This window comes from Ornithodoros turicata, unplaced genomic scaffold, assembly GCF_037126465.1.
Source record: "Ornithodoros turicata isolate Travis unplaced genomic scaffold, ASM3712646v1 ctg00000969.1, whole genome shotgun sequence".
Lineage (NCBI taxonomy): Eukaryota > Metazoa > Arthropoda > Arachnida > Ixodida > Argasidae > Ornithodoros > Ornithodoros turicata.
In genome coordinates this window covers 55,572-77,152 of record NW_026999432.1, presented here as the reverse complement: position 1 = coordinate 77,152, position 21,581 = coordinate 55,572, and the positions used below count along the sequence as shown (strand labels likewise).

Here is a 21,581-nt window from a genome sequence, read left to right as displayed (position 1 = left end):
TTTTATACCCCACCTCCCCACCAGCAATGGGGCAGAGTATCGCCTCTGGCAATGAACCTCCCCACTCTCCATCTCAAAATAAAGTTGTTGTTGTTAGTCGTATGAACTATTTTTCTGAACCAAGACTTCGGATATAGTTCGCTTCGGCAGCTTTGCTTTGAATGTATTTGGAATTATTTCAAAAGATATCTGATATTACAAGCTTTACTACTACCCCACCAGATCTTGTAGCGCAAAGTATCCACTGCCAAATAAATATGTAAGTAGTTGCATCAGTCCTTGATTTTTTTTTAAATTCCGTGCAGTGGCGTAGCCACGGGGGGGGGGGGGGGGCTAGGAGGGGCTCGAGCCCCCCCTACCTGCCACGGACCAACCAACGCAAATCGTGCAAATCAGAGGAGAACGTAATATAAGGGGGGGGGGGGCAGCGTGATGTTCGCGAATGTTCTTGTAGATCATGGCGTCTATCTAAGCAGCACTCTTGAATGGTTTTCAATGTATGAGCTTTCCAAAATACTTCCAGTCTCGTGACACCACGTCATCGGTCATGGCAACCTATACATGTAATCGTATTGTGAACGTCGAAATCAACTTTTGTTTTTTCATCCGTACTTTGCACTGCGCACAAGTATGTGTGTGTTGTCGTCCACAGGATCAGCGGGTGGGGTGGGGGGGAAATTTCGTATCGAGCCCCCCTAACTTGGAGGTCTGGCTACGCCACTGATTCCGTGTTAGCGCCCTGAAGCAACTGTGCCTATGAGCGCCGTACAGATGTGGACAGATGGAGAGAGGAGTGGAGGACAAAGGGAAGAATAAATTACTTCAATTACTTCAACGAAAAAAACATTCTAGAACGTCAAATGTGATACAAGCTTACTTCACTATTTACGTCAATGAGCAAACAATGTACACTCACCCCTATCATGTCTTGCCGATGTTTCTCCGAAGATATCTGGAAGGAAAAAAGTATCTTCATATACTCACATCTAAACTGACACTTATGAGGTACCCACCAAGTGCACAATGAACCACTGGTGAGTGATCACAGTATTCGCACCACCCAGGTGGGAAGGGCCCGAACTTCCACACCTCCGGGCTACGAGAAAACGACGTGCATTCACATGTGCTGCATCGGCCCCTTGCAGTGCCTCGTATGTCAACATTTGTTGCCACGAAGACGTCCTGCAAGTTACAGGGGATAACATTTCAGAAGAGACTGCAGGGACATTTCAAAGCTTATACTGCAACCTTGAGTATTGTCAAGACACAGTAATACAAATTATAATAATATTAAGGCTTACATGCATTAGATGTATCATTTGAAGCAACGCAGAATAGTTACAATAACCCAAGATTCTAAGTAGGAAATTATGCCCACTCAGTGCCACACAGCGCACAAGTGTTGCAAAATTGCTACACCCGTCCAGGCACTGGTTTGCTCATGTACTTTGAGCATACATGAAATAATACATATAGCCTCTGCTTCTTTTTTTAAATTTCCTTTTTCATCAGAAGGCAAATGCTAATATTGAGAATGTCAGAAGTGTTGAGTACAACACAGTGAGAAAAATAAAGGAATTAAGGTTTTCCTTCATCTTCTCGGTGCCGGACGACAGAACGGTGCGTATCACCAAACCTTCGGAACACTGCTATTCCTTCTCTTTTCTTTTTTTTTTCAGACGAATATCGGCACAATTGCCCCTGAAGTCAGCCAAGGACGCATACTAACCCCCTGTCCCCCATTCCTTCCTGCTGTCCCCACTTCATCTGTCGACATCTGATACCGTTCATAGCTACAGTTGCTTCGCAGCGCTAACACGAATAAATAAAAAAAGAACTCTGCGACGTCAGTATTTCTCGCATGGCGCGACATCAGGAGTATACCTACCCTGCCGCAAATTTCAGCTAGAAACCAAGTGGACCACAAAATTGTTCCATTTTATTTTTCAAGTGGGTCCACTTGTTTTTCAAATAGATCACTTCGGAATTTCAGGAGCAGGAAAAACGAGTTTGACATGCAATTACCTTCGCAATCAGTTTGTCGCACGTTTAGTATAAAGCATATATTCTGCCCCAAGATTTTTTTTTTCACAAGTTTGTACACCCTCCGCATGCCGCATCAAATACAGGCAAAGCAGACGCTGCATTGGCGCCAGGCCGTCTGACTCGCGCGTTCCAGTACGAGGACAGAAACCACAACACGCGCGGTACTTCGCAAGAAACCAGTACTCTACGGCCCTGCAAATAACTAATTTTGTACATGCTGCGATATAATCCGTGTCACCTTGATGTGCGAAAAATTTGGCCCTTCTGGGTGTAGCAACTCGCAGATAGACGCTGGGAAGCTAGGGAACACAAAGCAGAGCAACTAAGTGCAAGTGGGCGAATGCAGTTTCCTTTGTTTTCTTTCACCGCTCTGGGGTCATTATAAGCCTTCGTATTACACACGAGAAGCAAAGGACAGATAATCTTACCTTTTCGCTTATAGCTCGCCGACAGGCGCTTGCAGCCAGCAGCCGACAGCGAAGTTTGCTCGCGCGCGAAGAGAGTGTTGCGTCGCAGTAAGCGTCTCTGTCTTGAAATGTGACGAGGCACGGAATAGCCGGCAGTGCCGCCTTCCACTTATTTACCTTGAAGGACTAAACTTTACGGCCAGTTATTAGTGTTTCATAACCAGCAATTCCTAAATAGTCACCTGATCACAAGAATTTGTTACGGGGCAGTACAGTTTTTTGCTACACGATACAGCATATCGAAACCGAAACTTCACTGATTCATCATCCGCTTCCCAGATGTTTATGAGGTGCGACCTTGGCGTCGCGAAAAGGAGTAGGAGGTTTGCGAAGGGTTCGCGACGCATCCGGGAGCTTCTGCTCGAGGGAAGCCCAGTAAATCCTCTATGTACCGCACAAAGGTAGCCGCGCTGCTGACCGAACCTTCTGAAAGAGACGGTTCTTCGAGGAGCGCCTCTCATGAACCTTCTCGTTTTCATGAACCGTCTATTTCGTGCGGTACGCTGAAGGTACGGATTTTAGAGTGTACGTGCGCAACATTCAACGGAATGCGATACGTAGTGAGAAGATATTCTCAGATACTAAAAGGGCTGTCCTCCACTTTGACTATGCGGAAAATTGGACGGTCGTTCTTCCTTCTGCAATACAGGGTTACCCATTGGAAGAAAGACTAAATAACAGTATTCACTTGCGTGGTGAACCATTTGTCCGGTTCCCGTTGCTACGCCGTTGTGTCGGGCGACATGCGTCATGACAGGGCGCTAACGCTTCTGGCCATCAGAACTGTTGATGAACACATGGATGAAGTCGGACCTTTGTACGGTGTATGTACGCAAGTGTCAGATGGGGCTGCAGCACACTTTAAAAATAGATACCAGTTTCACGAGCTGCAGAGAAGCCCCCATGTCATCAAATGGCTGTTCAGCGCGCCTGGCCACGGGAAGAATGCCTGCGACGGGGTCGGCGGAGTGGTCAAGCATCATGCTTCACTACACAATCCCGTTCGCCCCGAGGAGAAGCCATTCAGACTGCAGAAGATCTTGTGCGCAAACTAACGCCCAGGTTACCGAACGTTACGCTGCTGCGTGTGCCACGTGAGGATGCCGAAGCGTTCAGAGAAGCGAAAAAGGAGAGCGAGTGGTCCGCTGTGCGTCCTGTTCCCAGACTGCGATCTTCATACACCTGGGCAGGAGTTGGTGGTGTCGTGCGTTGCGAACAGCTCTAATTGCGGCAGTCTTTTGGGACAGATTCAATAAAAAAAAACATTCAGTGCCGCCTGGGACTGGTGTTTATTGTAAGCGGTTGGTGCTGGGGCTTCCACTGTAAGAGTGCAACAATAAATATATGTTTCCAGTTACTATCCTTGATCGATCCTTGGGTGCACGTTAACCAATCGTATCAGCCCGTAATGTAATACCATTCAGCAAGAAGAATAAAAAAAGAGCACCATTGTGAATACCATTCTCCGGCACTTAGAATTAAAAGCGACCAGGGTGCGGAAAAAGAATTTGCGCGCCCTGAAGAAATAAAATACGCAGAAATTTTATTTTATAATATCAAAGAGCGATCCTCAAGGCATGTCTCCACAAAATATAAACAAAATTGAAGATGGCCTTTTTGAGCAAAACGGTCCTGAAAACAGCGATTTTCTGGCACCTTTTCGCGATAACTGCATCACTGTGGACGGATGTCTGAAGGTATGATAACGCGCTATATACTAAACGAAAGAGTAAAAAAGGCGCTTTCATCTCATATACGTTTCGTCATGTTCGAAAATTACAGGACCACATAAGAAATTGGCAAAGTTGCGCTACGAACGTCCTCAGAGGCGTTTTCGCGAGTTTTTTTTCGAAATGTTTTCGGGATTTGCCACCGAATTTAATTGTCTTAAGCAAATCTTCACCACCCATTCTGCAAGGTGAAAAAAATTGCTTTCAGAAGAAAGCAGCCGTTCGGAGGATCCATCGCGCCAAATTTGGAAGAGCTGGAACTGCCCAAATCGCGCTTATTTACTTGGAGCCTCGCCGACCGAGAACGAAATATCGCAGGGACCCGCGACTAGGCTTGTTTTGTTTCTTTTTGGATTAGGAATAACATATATTTTTTTCTTTAAGAAAGTAAGAATGTTACCGGCGCCCCTTGGTCGATTATAAATGAAACTACCCAGATGTCGTCGCACACTCTGTATAAGGGCACCCCATGCAATTCTGTAGTCGAGAAGGGAGTGAAGCGTCTTCTGTGTGTAGGCGATACTTTGCGCAAGTTGTCTTCAAGGAGTAAATGCGATCAGGACATTCCCATGGTCGCAGCATGTCGAACCGAATAACATATTGGACAGCGGCGCCAGTCGGGCTGTTTCGGCAAGGTTCACAAAAGGCACCATGAATTAGCCCTGAGTGTGTGCGTATGCCCCACTACACAACAACATTTTCCTCAGTCCAATTTCCCCCGTCCGAGGTCATGGGGCCGTAGGAAAGGAAATGTTTCAAAGAATACTGGAAGTCACTGCGTCCCTGCTGCCATAATGCGTGCAGTAAATATGCTTGTTTAGAATAACCCTGAACAGATATTCCTCTTACAAAGATGTAAAATCATTCTGTTCTTCCCGGGCTCCCAGCACTTGCAATGCATGTGTGACATCCCGCAAAAAAATGCGAGCACATCTGTTTGCCCTGGAATCTAGATTCAGCGATTACACCATTGTTGTGAACGCAAACGCTCAGAACCTTGAAAAGGAAACATTGAAACCTCAGAATGGTTTCAAATGACAGCAATTACTTTTTATATGAAGACAGAAGTTGAAACTCCCTTTGGAAAATTCGATTTTGCAACACGCGGGACACGGTGCCTCCGCTTGAATGCGCTCCGCGTATAGGGCTGGCAAAAAATTCACAGTGCGCCTACCGATCAAGTCCGACTTTTTATTTTGCTTCTGTGCATAGTCTAAGGAACTACCTACAACATATAAAATTTTCGAGGCAAGTTTTTGGTGGGGTTTTTCAGATAATAGCTTCCGAAATTCGTCATTTTTTGGTGGTATGGTGCTACTAAAAGAGGTATCGCTTACGTTCTTAACAGAGTAGATCAAGAAAGTATACATCATTCGATAGCTCTATGAATGACAAATTAAACGGCATAAAGCTCAGCCTTATCCGTTTTGTACATCGTCCGCAAAGCTGCAGTGAATATGGTGTTTTTCGGCACTTTGGTTCAACTTTGATATTTTTTTGCAGACAGACAAAAACCGGTACAGCACTGCCAACAAAGGATCCTATTGTGCCCTAAGTGGTCTCAAGCCAGATCAAGAAATTACTATAATGCGAGAAGAAATTGCCTTGTAGCAAACGCTCAAACTCGCTCGCGACGACGTCGCCTTATGAGAGGCAGTTTTTTCCTCCTCTCTTATTTCCCGAACCGCGCACCGCAGAGAATTGGGAAAGCGTTTATTTCTCCGAACTCACCGATGGCTTCAACATATATTTTTTTCCCGTTCATTCGAGACATCAAGTGTACCGGATTGTTCGATTTGAGATGGAACTAGCCTCTAAAAACGCTATTTAGCACTGTTTTCGTGTTCTCAGACGTTTTCAGCTTGATTTTTCTATTTCCGGCACATTTTGATTATTCCCACTTTAAACGTCGCCAAACACTCTAAAAACGCTATTTAGCACTGTTTTCGTGATCTCAGACGTTTTCAGCTTGAATTTTCGATTTCCGGCACATTTTGATTATTCCCACTTTAAACGTCGCCAAACACTCTAAAAACGCTATTTAGCACTGTTTTCGTGATCTCAGACGTTTTCAGCTTGATTTTTCGATTTCCGGCACATTTTGATTATTCCCACTTTAAACGTCGCCAAACACTCTAAAAACGCTATTTAGAACTGTTTTCGTGATCTAAGACGTTTTCAGCTTGATTTTTCTATTTCCGGCACATTTTGATTATTCCCACTTTAAACGTCGCCAAACACTCTAAAACGCTATTTAGCACTGTTTTCGTGATCTCAGACGTTTTCAGCTTGATTTTTCGATTTCCGGCACATTTTGATTATTCCCACTTTAAACGTCGCCAAACACTCTAAAAACGCTATTTAGCACTGTTTTCGTGATCTCAGACGTTTTCAGCTTGATTTTTCGATTTCCGGCACATTTTGATTATTCCCACTTTAAACGTCGCCAAACACTCTAAAAACGCTATTTAGCACTGTTTTCGTGATCTCAGACGTTTTCAGCTTGATTTTTCGATTTCCGGCACATTTTGATTATTCCCACTTTAAACGTCGCCAAACACTCTAAAAACGCTATTTAGCACTGTTTTCGTGATCTCAGACGTTTTCAGCTTGATTTTTCGATTTCCGGCACATTTTGATTATTCCCACTTTAAACGTCGCCAAACACTCTAAAAACGCTATTTAGCACTGTTTTCGTGATCTCAGACGTTTTCAGCTTGATTTTTCGATTTCCGGCACATTTTGATTATTCCCACTTTAAACGTCGCCAAACACTCTAAAAACGCTATTTAGCACTGTTTTCGTGATCTCAGACGTTTTCAGCTTGATTTTTCGATTTCCGGCACATTTTGATTATTCCCACTTTAAACGTCGCCAAACACTCTAAAAACGCTATTTAGCACTGTTTTCGTGATCTCAGACGTTTTCAGCTTGATTTTTCGATTTCCGGCACATTTTGATTATTCCCACTTTAAACGTCGCCAAACACTCTAAAAACGCTATTTAGCACTGTTTTCGTGATCTCAGACGTTTTCAGCTTGATTTTTCGATTTCCGGCACATTTTGATTATTCCCACTTTAAACGTCGCCAAACACTCTAAAAACGCTATTTAGCACTGTTTTCGTGATCTCAGACGTTTTCAGCTTGATTTTTCGATTTCCGGCACATTTTGATTATTCCCACTTTAAACGTCGCCAAACACTCTAAAAACGCTATTTAGCACTGTTTTCGTGATCTCAGACGTTTTCAGCTTGATTTTTCGATTTCCGGCACATTTTGATTATTCCCACTTTAAACGTCGCCAAACACTCTAAAAACGCTATTTAGCACTGTTTTCGTGATCTCAGACGTTTTCAGCTTGATTTTTCGATTTCCGGCACATTTTGATTATTCCCACTTTAAACGTCGCCAAACACTCTAAAACGCTATTTAGCACTGTTTTCGTGATCTCAGACGTTTTCAGCTTGATTTTTCGATTTCCGGCACATTTTGATTATTCCCACTTTAAACGTCGCCAAACACTCTAAAAACGCTATTTAGCACTGTTTTCGTGATCTCAGACGTTTTCAGCTTGATTTTTCGATTTCCGGCACATTTTGATTATTCCCACTTTAAACGTCGCCAAACACTCTAAAAACGCTATTTAGCACTGTTTTCGTGATCTCAGACGTTTTCAGCGTGATTTTTCGATTTCCGCTACATTTTGATTATTCCCACTTTAAACGTCGCCAAACACTCTAAAAACGCTATTTAGCACTGTTTTCGTGATCTCAGACGTTTTCAGCTTGATTTTTCGATTTCCGGCACATTTTGATTATTCCCACTTTAAACGTCGCCAAACACTCTAAAAACGCTATTTAGCACTGTTTTCGTGATCTCAGACGTTTTCAGCTTGATTTTTCGATTTCCGGCACATTTTGATTATTCCCACTTTAAACGTCGCCAAACACTCTAAAAACGCTATTTAGCACTGTTTTCGTGATCTCAGACGTTTTCAGCTTGATTTTTCGATTTCCGGCACATTTTGATTATTCCCACTTTAAACGTCGCCAAACACTCTAAAAACGCTATTTAGCACTGTTTTCGTGATCTCAGACGTTTTCAGCTTGATTTTTCGATTTCCGGCACATTTTGATTATTCCCACTTTAAACGTCGCCAAACACTCTAAAAACGCTATTTAGCACTGTTTTCGTGATCTCAGACGTTTTCAGCTTGATTTTTCGATTTCCGGCACATTTTGATTATTCCCACTTTAAACGTCGCCAAACACTCTAAAAACGCTATTTAGCACTGTTTTCGTGATCTCAGACGTTTTCAGCTTGATTTTTCGATTTCCGGCACATTTTGATTATTCCCACTTTAAACGTCGCCAAACACTCTAAAAACGCTATTTAGCACTGTTTTCGTGATCTCAGACGTTTTCAGCTTGATTTTTCGATTTCCGGCACATTTTGATTATTCCCACTTTAAACGTCGCCAAACACTCTAAAAACGCTATTTAGCACTGTTTTCGTGATCTCAGACGTTTTCAGCTTGATTTTTCGATTTCCGGCACATTTTGATTATTCCCACTTTAAACGTCGCCAAACACTCTAAAAACGCTATTTAGCACTGTTTTCGTGATCTCAGACGTTTTCAGCTTGATTTTTCGATTTCCGGCACATTTTGATTATTCCCACATTAAACGTCGCCAAACACTCTAAAAACGCTATTTAGCACTGTTTTCGTGATCTCAGACGTTTTCAGCTTGATTTTTCGATTTCCGGCACATTTTGATTATTCCCACTTTAAACGTCGCCAAACACTCTAAAATCGCTATTTAGCACTGTTTTCGTGATCTCAGACGTTTTCAGCTTGATTTTTCGATTTCCGGCACATTTTGATTATTCCCACTTTAAACGTCGCCAAACACTCTAAAAACGCTATTTAGCACTGTTTTCGTGATCTCAGACGTTTTCAGCTTGATTTTTCGATTTCCGGCACATTTTGATTATTCCCACTTTAAACGTCGCCAAACACTCTAAAAACGCTATTTAGCACTGTTTTCGTGATCTCAGACGTTTTCAGCTTGATTTTTCGATTTCCGGCACATTTTGATTATTCCCACTTTAAACGTCGCCAAACACTCTAAAAACGCTATTTAGCACTGTTTTCGTGATCTCAGACGTTTTCAGCTTGATTTTTCGATTTCCGGCACATTTTCATTATTCCCACTTTAAACGTCGCCAAACACTCTAAAAACGCTATTTAGCACTGTTTTCGTGATCTCAGACGTTTTCAGCTTGATTTTTCGATTTCCGGCACATTTTGATTATTCCCACTTTAAACGTCGCCAAACACTCTAAAAACGCTATTTAGCACTGTTTTCGTGATCTCAGACGTTTTCAGCTTGATTTTTCGATTTCCGGCACATTTTGATTATTCCCACTTTAAACGTCGCAAAACACTCTAAAAACGCTATTTAGCACTGTTTTCGTGATCTCAGACGTTTTCAGCTTGATTTTTCGATTTCCGGCACATTTTGATTATTCCCACTTTAAACGTCGCCAAACACTCTAAAAACGCTATTTAGCACTGTTTTCGTGATCTCAGACGTTTTCAGCTTGATTTTTCGATTTCCGGCACATTTTGATTATTCCCACTTTAAACGTCGCCAAACACTCTAAAAACGCTATTTAGCACTGTTTTCGTGATCTAAGACGTTTTCAGCTTGATTTTTCGAATTCAGCTGGAATCGAAGTACTTCGTCAAGTAAAAAGAATAGAAAAGGAAAAGAATAGTGAATTCACGACTTTAATGTTAAAATCTTTAACGGAATTTTCTATTTTGACGTCCACGATTTATTGAATGTAAATGCGTAACTAACGCTGTTGATGTTGTGACTGTATTGTTCAAATACGATCGTGCTCCAGTGTCGGGCTCGTAGCCTAGTCACACTGTCGTTGCCGTCGTTGCCGTCGTTTATGCATTTACCCACGGCATCTCTTGCGAAGACTTCCGTTCGATGTGCACCTGCGAAAGTACTTCGTCAAGTAAAAAGAATAGAAAAGGAAAAGAATAGTGAATTCACGACTTTAATGTTAAAATCTTTAACGGAATTTTCTATTTTGACGTCCACGATTTATTGAATGTAAATGCGTAACTAACGCTGTTGATGTTGTGACTGTATTGTTCAAATACGATCGTGCTCCAGTGTCGGGCTCGTAGCCTAGTCACACTCGTTGCCGTCGTTTATGCATTTACCCACGGCATCTCTTGCGAAGACTTCCGTTCGATGTGCACCTGCGAAAGAACTTCGTCAAGTAAAAAGAATAGAAAAGGAAAAGAATAGTCAATTCACGACTTTAATGTTAAAATCTTTAACGGAATTTTCTATTTTGACGTCCACGATTTATTGAATGTAAATGCGTAACTAACGCTGTTGATGTTGTCACTGTATTGTTGAAAAGCGAACGGGCTCCACTGAGCAGGCAGACCTCACTCCTCTTCCTTATAACATCGCACCACCACCACCACACCACTGGCGGGCTCGTAGGCTCCTCACACTGTCGTTGTCGTCGTTTATGCATTCATCCATGTCATCTCTTGCGAAGATTTCTGTTCGATGTGCGCCTGCGAGAGTACTTCGTCACGTAAAAGGACTAGTGAATTCACGACTTTAATGTTAAAATCTTTAACGGAATTTTCTATTTCGACGTCCACGATTTATTGAATGTAAACACAGACATGATCGTACATGAAGTGCATGTCTGTGTTGTTGTTTATTTTGTCACCCAGTCTCATCTTTCGAAGTTACTCAAGCTAATTTACGTTTAACTAAATCGCACACAGGTAGTCAGGTCCTCGTAAATGTTGAGAAAACAAGAACCATGTGCTACCATTATGCTAAAAAATACCATGTGGTAGTGCTGCAATAGCTGTACTGAGAGGTAATTAAAGTGTGGCAATACTTTTTGTCTGTCCATAGAATCAGTAATGCCTGGAATGGGTTCTACCTCCATCAAGGAAGAACCACAAGAAATCTCCCCTCTACCCGTAAACCATCAAGATGCAGAAGAGCTCATCACTGCTGACTGTTTAGGTAAGATAGTCCTTTGCAACTGTTCAACTAGCAGGCAGTGGTTTATCCAGAATTGAAACCAAGGGGCTGGGGCATGTACAAGTCCTTAGCCTTTGCTACTTCATGCCAGTTTCCCCACCCGTTCAGCACATCTGGTGGAGATGCTGGCAACCAGCGGAGGGAGTCGTCTGCGGAAGCAGGCAAGTTTGTTGAAGTAACGAATATAGTTGTAGAGAGTGCCAAATCTCAACTGTGTTTAATTTAAAGGTATGGTCTAGGTCTGTTGTTGGGAGTCATTGTAATTTGCTACCCTTGAGGAGCATTAGGCTGTTCCACAACAAAACGTTCACGTCCGCTCTGCTCAGACTCCTCGGAAGCGGCCACGCTAGTGTGGCCTTGCAGCTTCCCCATTTTGCGCCTCTAAATTGAGTGGAAAATTTTCCTGGACACGATGGAACTGAAACTTAACGTGGGAGGCATTCATTCCACATCATAAATTAGTATCCATGCACGCCTGAGGCCCTTCAACGGCGGATCGCGAAGCTGCGCCAAAACTTGATTTTCCTAGCGCCAACGGCTACGCCCGAACGCCTCAAGGCGCTTCCTTCACTTCCAATCCAAAGAATGTTCATCAGGGTAAAATTGTCAGTAAGAGTTTATAGGTGCAGAATTATATTTTACGCAAATGCTGGTGGACATCTTATTATGCCCTCCATATGCTCCTGAGTTTGGTTTGTCCTGACGATTCGCCAGCTGGACATTTTTCTATGGAAACTGCAGTTATTGGATAAATGAGAGTAGAACTGTACTTGCAGAAACTACCTACCAGTGGAGTAATTTAGAAGTACAAATTGACACCTCGTGGGAAACAGATTAAAAAAAAAGTACTTTGTACATTCTGCATAGGTTTCTCAAGTGTACCTGAAATTCTCTATAGCTTTTTTGGAAGCTGTCGAATTCTGCACGCACCTCTGTGGTGAATATTGGAGGCACCATGTTGATAAAAAATTTACTTTTGTACTTGGAACTGTTGCCGAAAGAACAAATGACGTGGAGCAAAGATAAGACACTTCCTTCCCTAGAGCCGCCTACACTTGAGATCAGAAACTCCTGCTGTGTAACGTTACATACTTCCTATGTTAGTCAACAACGTTTTAGGCATCGGAAAGCTGGAAGCCCTTTGGGACATTCGTAGGACTGCATGAATAGGTATCTTAAAACCGAATCAAATACGAAGAGAAAGAGCTGCTTACTGGAAGCAGATAGTTGTCTTCAGGGTGCCAGGTTTGTAAGAAAAAGATTATCCATGAGTGGAGCATAGCTCTTAAATGTTGCCTGCAACATTTAAGAGCCATGCTCCGTGCCCGTTCTCCGTGCCTCCATGCCCTTTTCGTGCTTTCACGAAGAGGGCATGGAACTACTACAGGCAGTGGATACGTATTTCAACGTATGTACTTCCTTCTGAATGAAAAAAAAAACAAAAAAAACAAAGGCTTGCAAGAAAGATTCGGCTTTATTCTGCTGTCTCACTTTCCCCACAAAACCTTTACTCAAGAGCATTAATTAATGGATTTGAGGCAATTAGTTGTGTATTCAAGGGGGTGTCCACTTGTCTGTGTTACTCAACTGCTAAAACTGCATCAGTGCTGCTCACATAACTATAAACGAAGAAGAAAGAAAATCAGTTGTGGATTAAAGAAAAAAAAGAAACGACTGTATAGGGTGTTTTCACATGACGTCAAACGAAGGTGTTTGGCCGCCATGGTTATGGTCACTTTTTCGGTGCAGCTGCCGAAATTATCTAGCATTTGCTCGCAAACGAAGCCTTCAATGGTGTTTTAAAATCCGATCATGTCAGTACCCTTCTTTTATCCTAAGTGCACTTTGTCATTGTCGTTCTCACATTTTCCTTTATGAAAACTATGGTTTCTGCGTTGAAAAATAAGGCAGTTTGGCATCATTCAATGCCACTAGCACGAAAAGTGGGAGGAGCTTACGAGCATACCGCATCATAACATGACGTAGGTGTAAACATCCTATATGTGATACATGCATTGTTTTAAGTCTGACACGTGCGGCCTCTGAAATATTCGAGGATATTTTCAAGTATCTGTTTGCTCTGGACTGGCAATCGCTTCAATTCAAAATTTGAATATATGTACAGTGAAACCTCCCTACCTTGGACACCCGTGATGCAGCCAAAAAGTGTCCTAAATAGGGAGGTGTCCGAGTTACAGAATACAAGGGAAACAAAAAATGGAAAGTAACACTGCTGTGTTTCAAGAAATGTCTATCTTCTTCAATTCATGTTTATTAGTCTTATCTGGTACCTCTTTCCCACTCTTCACTGATGATGATTACTGATTTTAGTAGATTCAATTTTGTGCAGATTCCACTCAATGGCATTACCTTTGGAGCTTTTCAAGCAGTGTGCTGCTTCCTTGTGAGTTCAAACCCACTTGGAATGAAGCTCAAGGATTTTTCTGTGAAGCGTCAGCCCACTTTTGATTGCCCTGATGCAGTGCATGTTCAAAGGCTCTAACAAACTGAAGACAAGTGCTCACGCTAAAGAATAGTTGCAGTGTAGACTGCTGGCACCCCTTTTTGGAATCCAAAAAGTAAAACAACACAATGCTGAGACTGGTACAGGAAAAAAAAAAAAGAAAGAAAACAAAAAATCGCGAAAGTCAAGGGCACTGGCTCAATTTGGGTTTTTTTGGTGCAATGAAGGGCTGTGCTTGAGACCACTGTTTTGTCTGACTTTGCAAGGAATACCCTGTCCTACTTCCGGCATGGGGCGGTGTCTGACATAGAGAATTTTGTCCCCATGTAGTTTCAATGGGAGCCTACCGGCGCAATGAAATCTTGTTCGTCATGGGAAGTTGTCTGACCTCAGAGGTTTTACTGTAGTTCCACATTTGATTTGCAGTTCTAATAGAATACAGTTGGCCCTCGATTTACGAACGGTAAACATTTCTGAAAGTATCGTTAACTAATTGGGGGCTCCATAAATGGACGGGCTTCATAAATGGAAGGAGTGAGAGGATGTGTCGTGTCTCAGAGGACTCCGTTCATGAGGCCACGGAATTCAAAATTCGAGATTTCATCAGTCGAGGATCCACCTTACACGGTTATGTGCTTCTGAAAATACTCTCTGTTAGCTCTTAGTGTGGAGGAACACGGTTACAACTTGAAAAACTTTTGTACATTGTACTTTCCGCTGAGAGGGAGTGACGTTTGTCACTGACTATGTACAGAGTATACTGTCACACAGAGGTACTTGACAGCTATGGACACCAAAGCAGGGGTCAGCGTTTGCATTCCGCTCCAGAGTCCCAGAGAGTTGAGGGTTAGAGAGAGGAGGCTTGTTCCAGCACACAGATGGGGCCTTATCCGGTTGGCACATGTACGCTGTAACGCAAGCCGACCCGGTGAGAGCAAAGTTTGTTCATCTCGCGCATAAACTGAGTTAAGCATGCTGTTTCTGCAAAATTCTGCGCAAAACCTCATATTCCGCAGCAGACTCACAATTCCGCGAATTTTTGCAGAATCGCGGAATCGCAGAAAAAGAAGGGCCTTGCTCATGATACTCGCACTGAACTGACCACAGGGATGCACAACTGTGACTGATGGTTCTGACGTACTATGCAAACTACTTTTTAATGACTCGTTAACTAGCTTGTTCAACAACTATTATGTTTAAGCTCTCCTGGCAAGTCCAGATGGGCTTTTGAATTTCAGACACATTACTAAGGTAGTGCTGAACGAGCAGTGTTGAATGTGAGGGCCGTTCAGCATCGTGAAGAGAACGAGGCATAGTTTTGTGTCTTCATGTTCTTTTGAGAAAGTGTCATAGCCTTGTCACAGCTTGAAACCCAGATAGTTTCTTGGAGAGGGAAAACTCTGTTGCTGCAAAACTGGTGCCTGATGTGCCTACTGGGGGCAAGTGTGCTCCTGTTACATGTGCAAATAAGAGCCTCCCAACATCGTTTTTTTCCTTCTTCCCCCCACCCTGGTTTTTGAAATCTCCCTAATTTGGATGTTCCCAAGTTGGCAGTTATGTATAACTTAAAGCACACCGACAGAGGAACCAACCTACCTTGTCAGATTAAAAGCGCTAGAAACAGACGAGAACGACACACGCGGATGGCGCGATAAACTACGTTGGTCCAAAACGAGTCGTTGAACATAGACGATACATACGGAAAGCCCGAATAACTAGAAACGAAGGTACTCAAAATGTGGGATTGGGCCTGTTGGTACTGCATGTCAGATTAAAAGCGCCGTTTAATCTGACATGCATGTGCTATTTTGTATCCTCATTCATTTTGCTTGCATATTTTTTGCTGCAGCTCAAGGCAAATGGATCTCGTGATGCATTGTCGGCTCTGAAAGATCATTCCCTGATCAAGCATGTTACGCCTCAGAGAATGGTCACAAGATCTCTGCTCACATACAGTGGTAAGCTCCAAATTTGTGCAAGGAACCGTTCAAATTGTTCAGCCTGCATAGGTTCACACACTAGTGTTCCATATATTACTTAACACACATGCTACTATCAGAAACTCAAATGGAAAGATATTAGTTTTTGCTTTCCATGAGCAAATTTAAATTTTCTTCAACTGCACGCACATGGCAATAAGTCTTGTAATGATTATCACACATGATAGTCCTCAGAGAATCATAGCACTGGGTATGTGCAGTTAAAGTAGCCCCACATACTTAGATAGATACTTAGCACTTTGCCTGCTTACCGTACGGACTTTCAGTGGCCCATGACGACACACTTATGTAATCAAAACCAACCAAAATATATAGCCAAATGTTTTTCACACACTTCTCCACATGCTCTTGAATAGCCACAGACATGCTGCTCTCGAAGGACCTCTAGTGTTCGTTCGTTCTAACGTTAAGGCAATGGCCCATCTGCCCCATGCACACTGTACAGCAGGCAAACACAAATTTGTGAATGACTCCCATGGAGCACTGACAATGTGATCGTTCACTTTATAACTAGGGCTGTGCGAGTAGCAAAATTTTCGAGTTCGAGTCGAGTTCGAGTAATACCAAATCACTGTTTCGAGTATCGAGTCTAGTTCGAGTAGTTGGCGTTCCATTAAATGATAGGTAATGTGTAGAAGCAGGAAGGTAGAAAATTTTAAGATGCTTAAGCGCCGCTTTTTGGCCAACTTCCCCTTAAAAATGTTCTTTTGTGCTACAGTTGACAACAAAAAATTAAATGAATGAAGATTATAAGAGCTTTATAAAACAAATGTGCCACCTAAGGACAACATTGCTAAATGAATATTACAACCATAAAACATTTACAATTTAGGAGTAGGAAAACTGGTCTTTTTACAACCGTGCGGTTTAACACTTTCCTTACCGCCACAAAAATAGCCATTTGTGGGTGGTTTTACAAATATATTTTTTGTGGGTAACAGTATCACTTCAAAATATGTTGCTCTATGGGAAAATGTAGCCAAATCAATGCCCTATCTAATGATGTGAGTTTCATAAACCAAGCTATCCATGTATTTCCAAAATTGATTTTGGGACACCAAAAGATTGGTGCGAACAGCAGAAACCCTTATGAATATATGCCTGTATCTTGAACAAAAATATCAATCTACAAGTTCTAAAATTTACAAAATGTGGCAACCTTTGTCAGAAATAATATCTGAAAATATCAACCCTCTGGATCAAGAAGTTAATGAGTTGTGAAAAATAACATGAACACTACATGTTGTCCATGTAACTGAGTGAGTCCATGTACATTGAATGAGTAAAACAGCAATTAACATTGTAATTTCTGCTGAAAACATTAGTTTCAGGCTTAACTTTCCTGTTGTACCACATATTGCTATTTCATCACTCTTCCATTCCTCCCGGTTAGTTTTGGAACAGCAAAGAACAGCAATAGTGCAATATATGCCCACACATGCAGGACAAAAATCTGATTGTCTAACACATTCAGAGTCGTTATTTGCGTTGTAATAAACGAAATCGAATCAGAATATGCTTAAAATGGGAGTATTGCGCATTTGTGAAAGAGGTCTGCCGGGGGAGCGCCACGCCACAACCAAGATAACATCTCCACACTGCCTCCTTGGCGCAGGGCCAACTTCATAAATCGCTACCACAAAGAAAAGATAAAAGTGAAAATTGAACTCATTCTGTAGTGTTTATAGTATCCAACAAATGTGACCACTTGTCCGAATCTACTTTAGGGACCGAGTAGCGCCGCTCATAAAACGTCAATCACGGGAATCGACTCTCTATGGGCACGGTAAGGAATCGTTCGTACCGGAAATTTTCGTAAAGTAGTCCTACACGAGGCTTCCAGCCCTTTTCGGTTTTGTGCAGATGCACTTTCTTCACTCTTGTGAGACGTCTCCGAGTTTTATGAGCTAGCAGAACCGAAACAGACTCTCCTGTCGAAGAAACGAAACTATGAAATGCGCTCCTCCCAGGTCGGATACGCTTCTGCGCGCGCGCCTCCTCCATGGTCAGCAGTAGCCAGTTCAAGCCAGTTTGCCATTCACAGCCACTAATCAGTCTGTAGCCAAGTCGAGGTTAGCTGAAGCTAATACTGAAAACAAGATGGCGGAACTGTGACAGCAATCACGGCTGCGCAAAATGCGTGTTTCCAAACGGTGGAATCGTTGTTACAGGTTATATATAGGGCCTGACTTTTTAGGGTTAAACCCGTATCCGCCCGATATTTACCCCCCGAACGAAATCTGAAAAATTCGGGTTTAACCCGAATCTACCCGAAAACATCCGGGTCGCGTGGCACACTCATAAGCGTGCATTAAGATAATGTTTGATAACATTGCTAAACATTAGTTCCATGTTAAGACAAATTTTTATTAAACAAAAAGATCACCCGAATACACCCGAATTCCTGACGACAGAACATGCCGTAACGGGATTTAACCCGAATACACCCGAATTTTCAAATGAAAAATATCACCCGATATTTACCCCCCGAATTTGGCCAAAAATAAAACCCGAAAAAGTCAGGCCCTAGTTATATATTACATGTGATGGATTTTAATATGGATCTAACGCGAGCTCGAAATGATATCGAGTACTCGAAAGTTGTCGAGTCATCATTTGTCGAGTCGAGTTCAAGTCGAGTACGAGATCGACTCGACTCGAACTCGAAATTTCGAGTACTCGCACAGCACTCCAGCTGTGACTCTGTTCATCTTTACAACTAGCAAAGCTCCATCATTATTCAATTATTCCATTATTATTTCATTCTCCACATTTGAAGCAACTGGGATATCATATGTGCCTCCCAGTTTCTTCAGACTGAGAGACAAGTGATGTGCATACTGTATGACTGTCAGTCTGCCGAGATTGCTTCTACATCATTCCTTCCACCTAGAACTGCTTCCGTTACCTAAAAGCCTCCATGCGATATTGGTTATCACGGATTTCCACTGGTCTTTGGAACCCTTGAAGTCCTGGAATTTTCAAATGCTGTCTTCAAGGTCTGGAAAACACTGGAATTGTCCACAGGCCTTGAAACCTTAATTTTGCATCTATTTTCGCAGGGCTGCAGTGCAAACTTAATTTCGCTTCTTCGGAGCCAGAACAATAGTTTTGAAACCGTAGGAGTTGGCACTCCTTGGAATAGCAATCAAGTAGCGGAAGTCTGAAGTGCTATAAATTAATGGCACCTTGTATTGTATTCATCAGCCTCTTTTCTATCCTATGATCTTCAAGATTCAGGAGTCCTCAGTTAAGTTTGTGAGCAGGTCACTATCGCAAAATCCCCATGTATTCTCTCATGTGATATATGTAGCCTACCAGTATTTTGTGTGAAATATTGAAGTTCCGACGATAAACTGTGTTTTACATCCCCGGGGAAAATGATGAGTCCTTGAGAGACCCTCGAATTCTTTTCCGAAATTGAGTGGGAACCATGGGATATGCAGTCTTCTGGATATTGAGTCGTCTTCGAGCAGCAGGTCTGTTCCTTGGGGCTGGTCTCTTGTTGGTGGCACCATCCTTTTAAAGTGGCATCCGTACAGCTTTTGGTGATGTCATTTTTTGTCACCTTCGAGTGGTTTAAAATGAAGCGCATCAGTGTTCTTGTCCAGGTCATCCTCAGAAGTAGGGCGAGATCCAGAAAATGTAAACAGCTATGCAATGGGGTCTCTATATTGAATTCCAACCTTCTGCCTTCCTGTTGGAAACAAGCTTCTAGGTGCAAGGGATCCGTAGGGCCTACCCACAGGACTAGAAAATCGCTTGCACATCGGAAGGCTTTGAAAGACCTTCATGGTGCATACAGTTCAATGCCTCTTCAACAGCCGCTCCACCCTGGCCAGGAAGATGTCACTCAGAATGGACCAACTTAAATCTGATGCAAACCCCGTTGTTCTGCTTTTATACCTTGTCCCCTTTGTTGCATGAAGATTGTTGTCGGGTAAAGTGCCATTAGATCATGCAGGCGTTTTACCGGCATGCCGGCATGCCTGGTCTACTCTTCCTGCGATGTCCACCTGTTCCTGCGCCTTTTTGACCACCTGAAAAGGATGGTAAACTGCGATACAAATTCACTACGTCATCTTTTTCGGCTCCTCGGACACCTTCCTTAGCCATTGAAAAATGACTTCCAATGAATTGGTGCCGATGGAGCAAGGTGGTCCTCAGCCCTAAAAGCACTTCTATACTTTTTGTACACTGCAGGACTTTGGAAGGATTCGAAAAAAATTAAGTGATCATCATACCGAACACAAACCACCTCCATACCTGCCAAGTCTCCCGATTCATCCAGGAGACTCCCGGATTCAGACCGGTTTGTACGATTGTACGACCGAGAAGCAAATCTCCCGGAAAATGCAGTTTCTCCCTCTATGTCTAGAACGCCTCTTTTTTGTCTGGCCACACAGACGTAAACGTCAATCCCATACCAGCCCGATTGCCATCGGTATCACTTCCGCTTTCTATTCTACTTCTAGCTCTTGTGTTTTCCGGGCATTTCGTCAGTGTTTTCGGACGACAAGGGTGACTTTGTTGTGTTTTCGCCTCGCATATTGCCGATTGCGGCTCCGTGTAAGCGAAACAAGTACCTGCGCGTGTTTCTGAAGCAATAGACAACTGAATTGGGACGCGTGATCACGTCCAGGAGAGGGCACCATGTGTTCTGCACAGTTTATGATGCAACATCAGCATCCCGTGTGGAGGGTGTTACTTTCCATTTTTTGTTTCCCTTGTATTCTGTAACTCGGACACCTCCCTATTTAGGACACTTTTTGGCTGCATCACGGGTGTCCAAGGTAGGGAGGTTTCACTGTACATATATTCAAATTTTGAATTGAAGCGATTGCCAGTCCAGAGCAAACAGATACTTGAAAATATCCTCGAATATTTCAGAGGCCGCACGTGTCAGACTTAAAACAATGCATGTATCACATATAGGATGTTTACACCTACGTCATGTTATGATGCGGTATGCTCGTAAGCTCCTCCCACTTTTCGTGCTAGTGGCATTGAATGATGCCAAACTGCCTTATTTTTCAACGCAGAAACCATAGTTTTCATAAAGGAAAATGTGAGAACGACAATGACAAAGTGCACTTAGGATAAAAGAAGGGTACTGACATGATTGGATTTTAAAACACCATTGAAGGCTTCGTTTGCGAGCAAATGCTAGATAATTTCGGCAGCTGCACCGAAAAAGTGACCATAACCATGGCGGCCAAACACGTTCGTTTGACGTCATGTGAAAACACCCTATACAGTCGTTTCTTTTTTTTCTTTAATCCACAACTGATTTTCTTTCTTCTTCTTTTATAGTTATGTGAGCAGCACTGATGCAGTTTTAGCAGTTGAGTAACACAGACAAGTGGACACCCCCTTGAATACACAACTAATTGCCTCAAATCCATTAATTAATGCTCTTGAGTAAAGGTTTTGTGGGGAAAGTGAGACAGCAGAATGAAGCCGAATCTTTCTTGCAAGCCTTTGTTTTTTTTTTGTTTTTTTTTTCATTCAGAAGGAAGTACATACGTTGAAATACGTATCCACTGCCTGTAGTAGTTCCATGCCCTCTTCGTGAAAGCACGAAAAGGGCATGGAGGCACGGAGAACGGGCACGGAGCATGGCTCTTAAATGTTGCAGGCAACATTTAAGAGCTATGCTCCACTCATGGATAATCTTTTTCTTACAAACCTGGCACCCTGAAGACAACTATCTGCTTCCAGTAAGCAGCCCTTTCTCTTCGTATTTGATTCGGTTTTAAGATACCTATTCATG

General features: G+C 42.7%; 1 protein-coding gene across 10 annotated transcripts in view; it reads left to right on the top strand.

The window, feature by feature from the left end:
- The first annotated feature begins 10,198 nt into the window (after positions 1–10,198).
- LOC135376009 (uncharacterized) overlaps positions 10,199–21,581 on the top strand; it is a 34,268-nt gene continuing 22,885 nt past the window's right edge. For 2 of the 10 annotated variants that reach the window (XR_010417482.1, XR_010417481.1), the window contains exons 1-2: positions 10,769–11,326; positions 11,436–11,505. Coding sequence is in view for 1 of the 10 variants with exons in the window: in XM_064608627.1 (XP_064464697.1) it covers positions 10,520–10,547; positions 11,213–11,326; positions 11,377–11,505 (271 nt within the window). In the remaining 9 variants the exon portion in view is untranslated. Of the gene's footprint in view, positions 10,548–10,579; positions 10,646–10,768; positions 11,327–11,376; positions 11,573–15,657; positions 15,767–21,581 lie in introns of those variants that run through there. The other 8 variants (XR_010417487.1, XR_010417486.1, XM_064608627.1 and 5 more) reach the window with 8 other exon arrangements.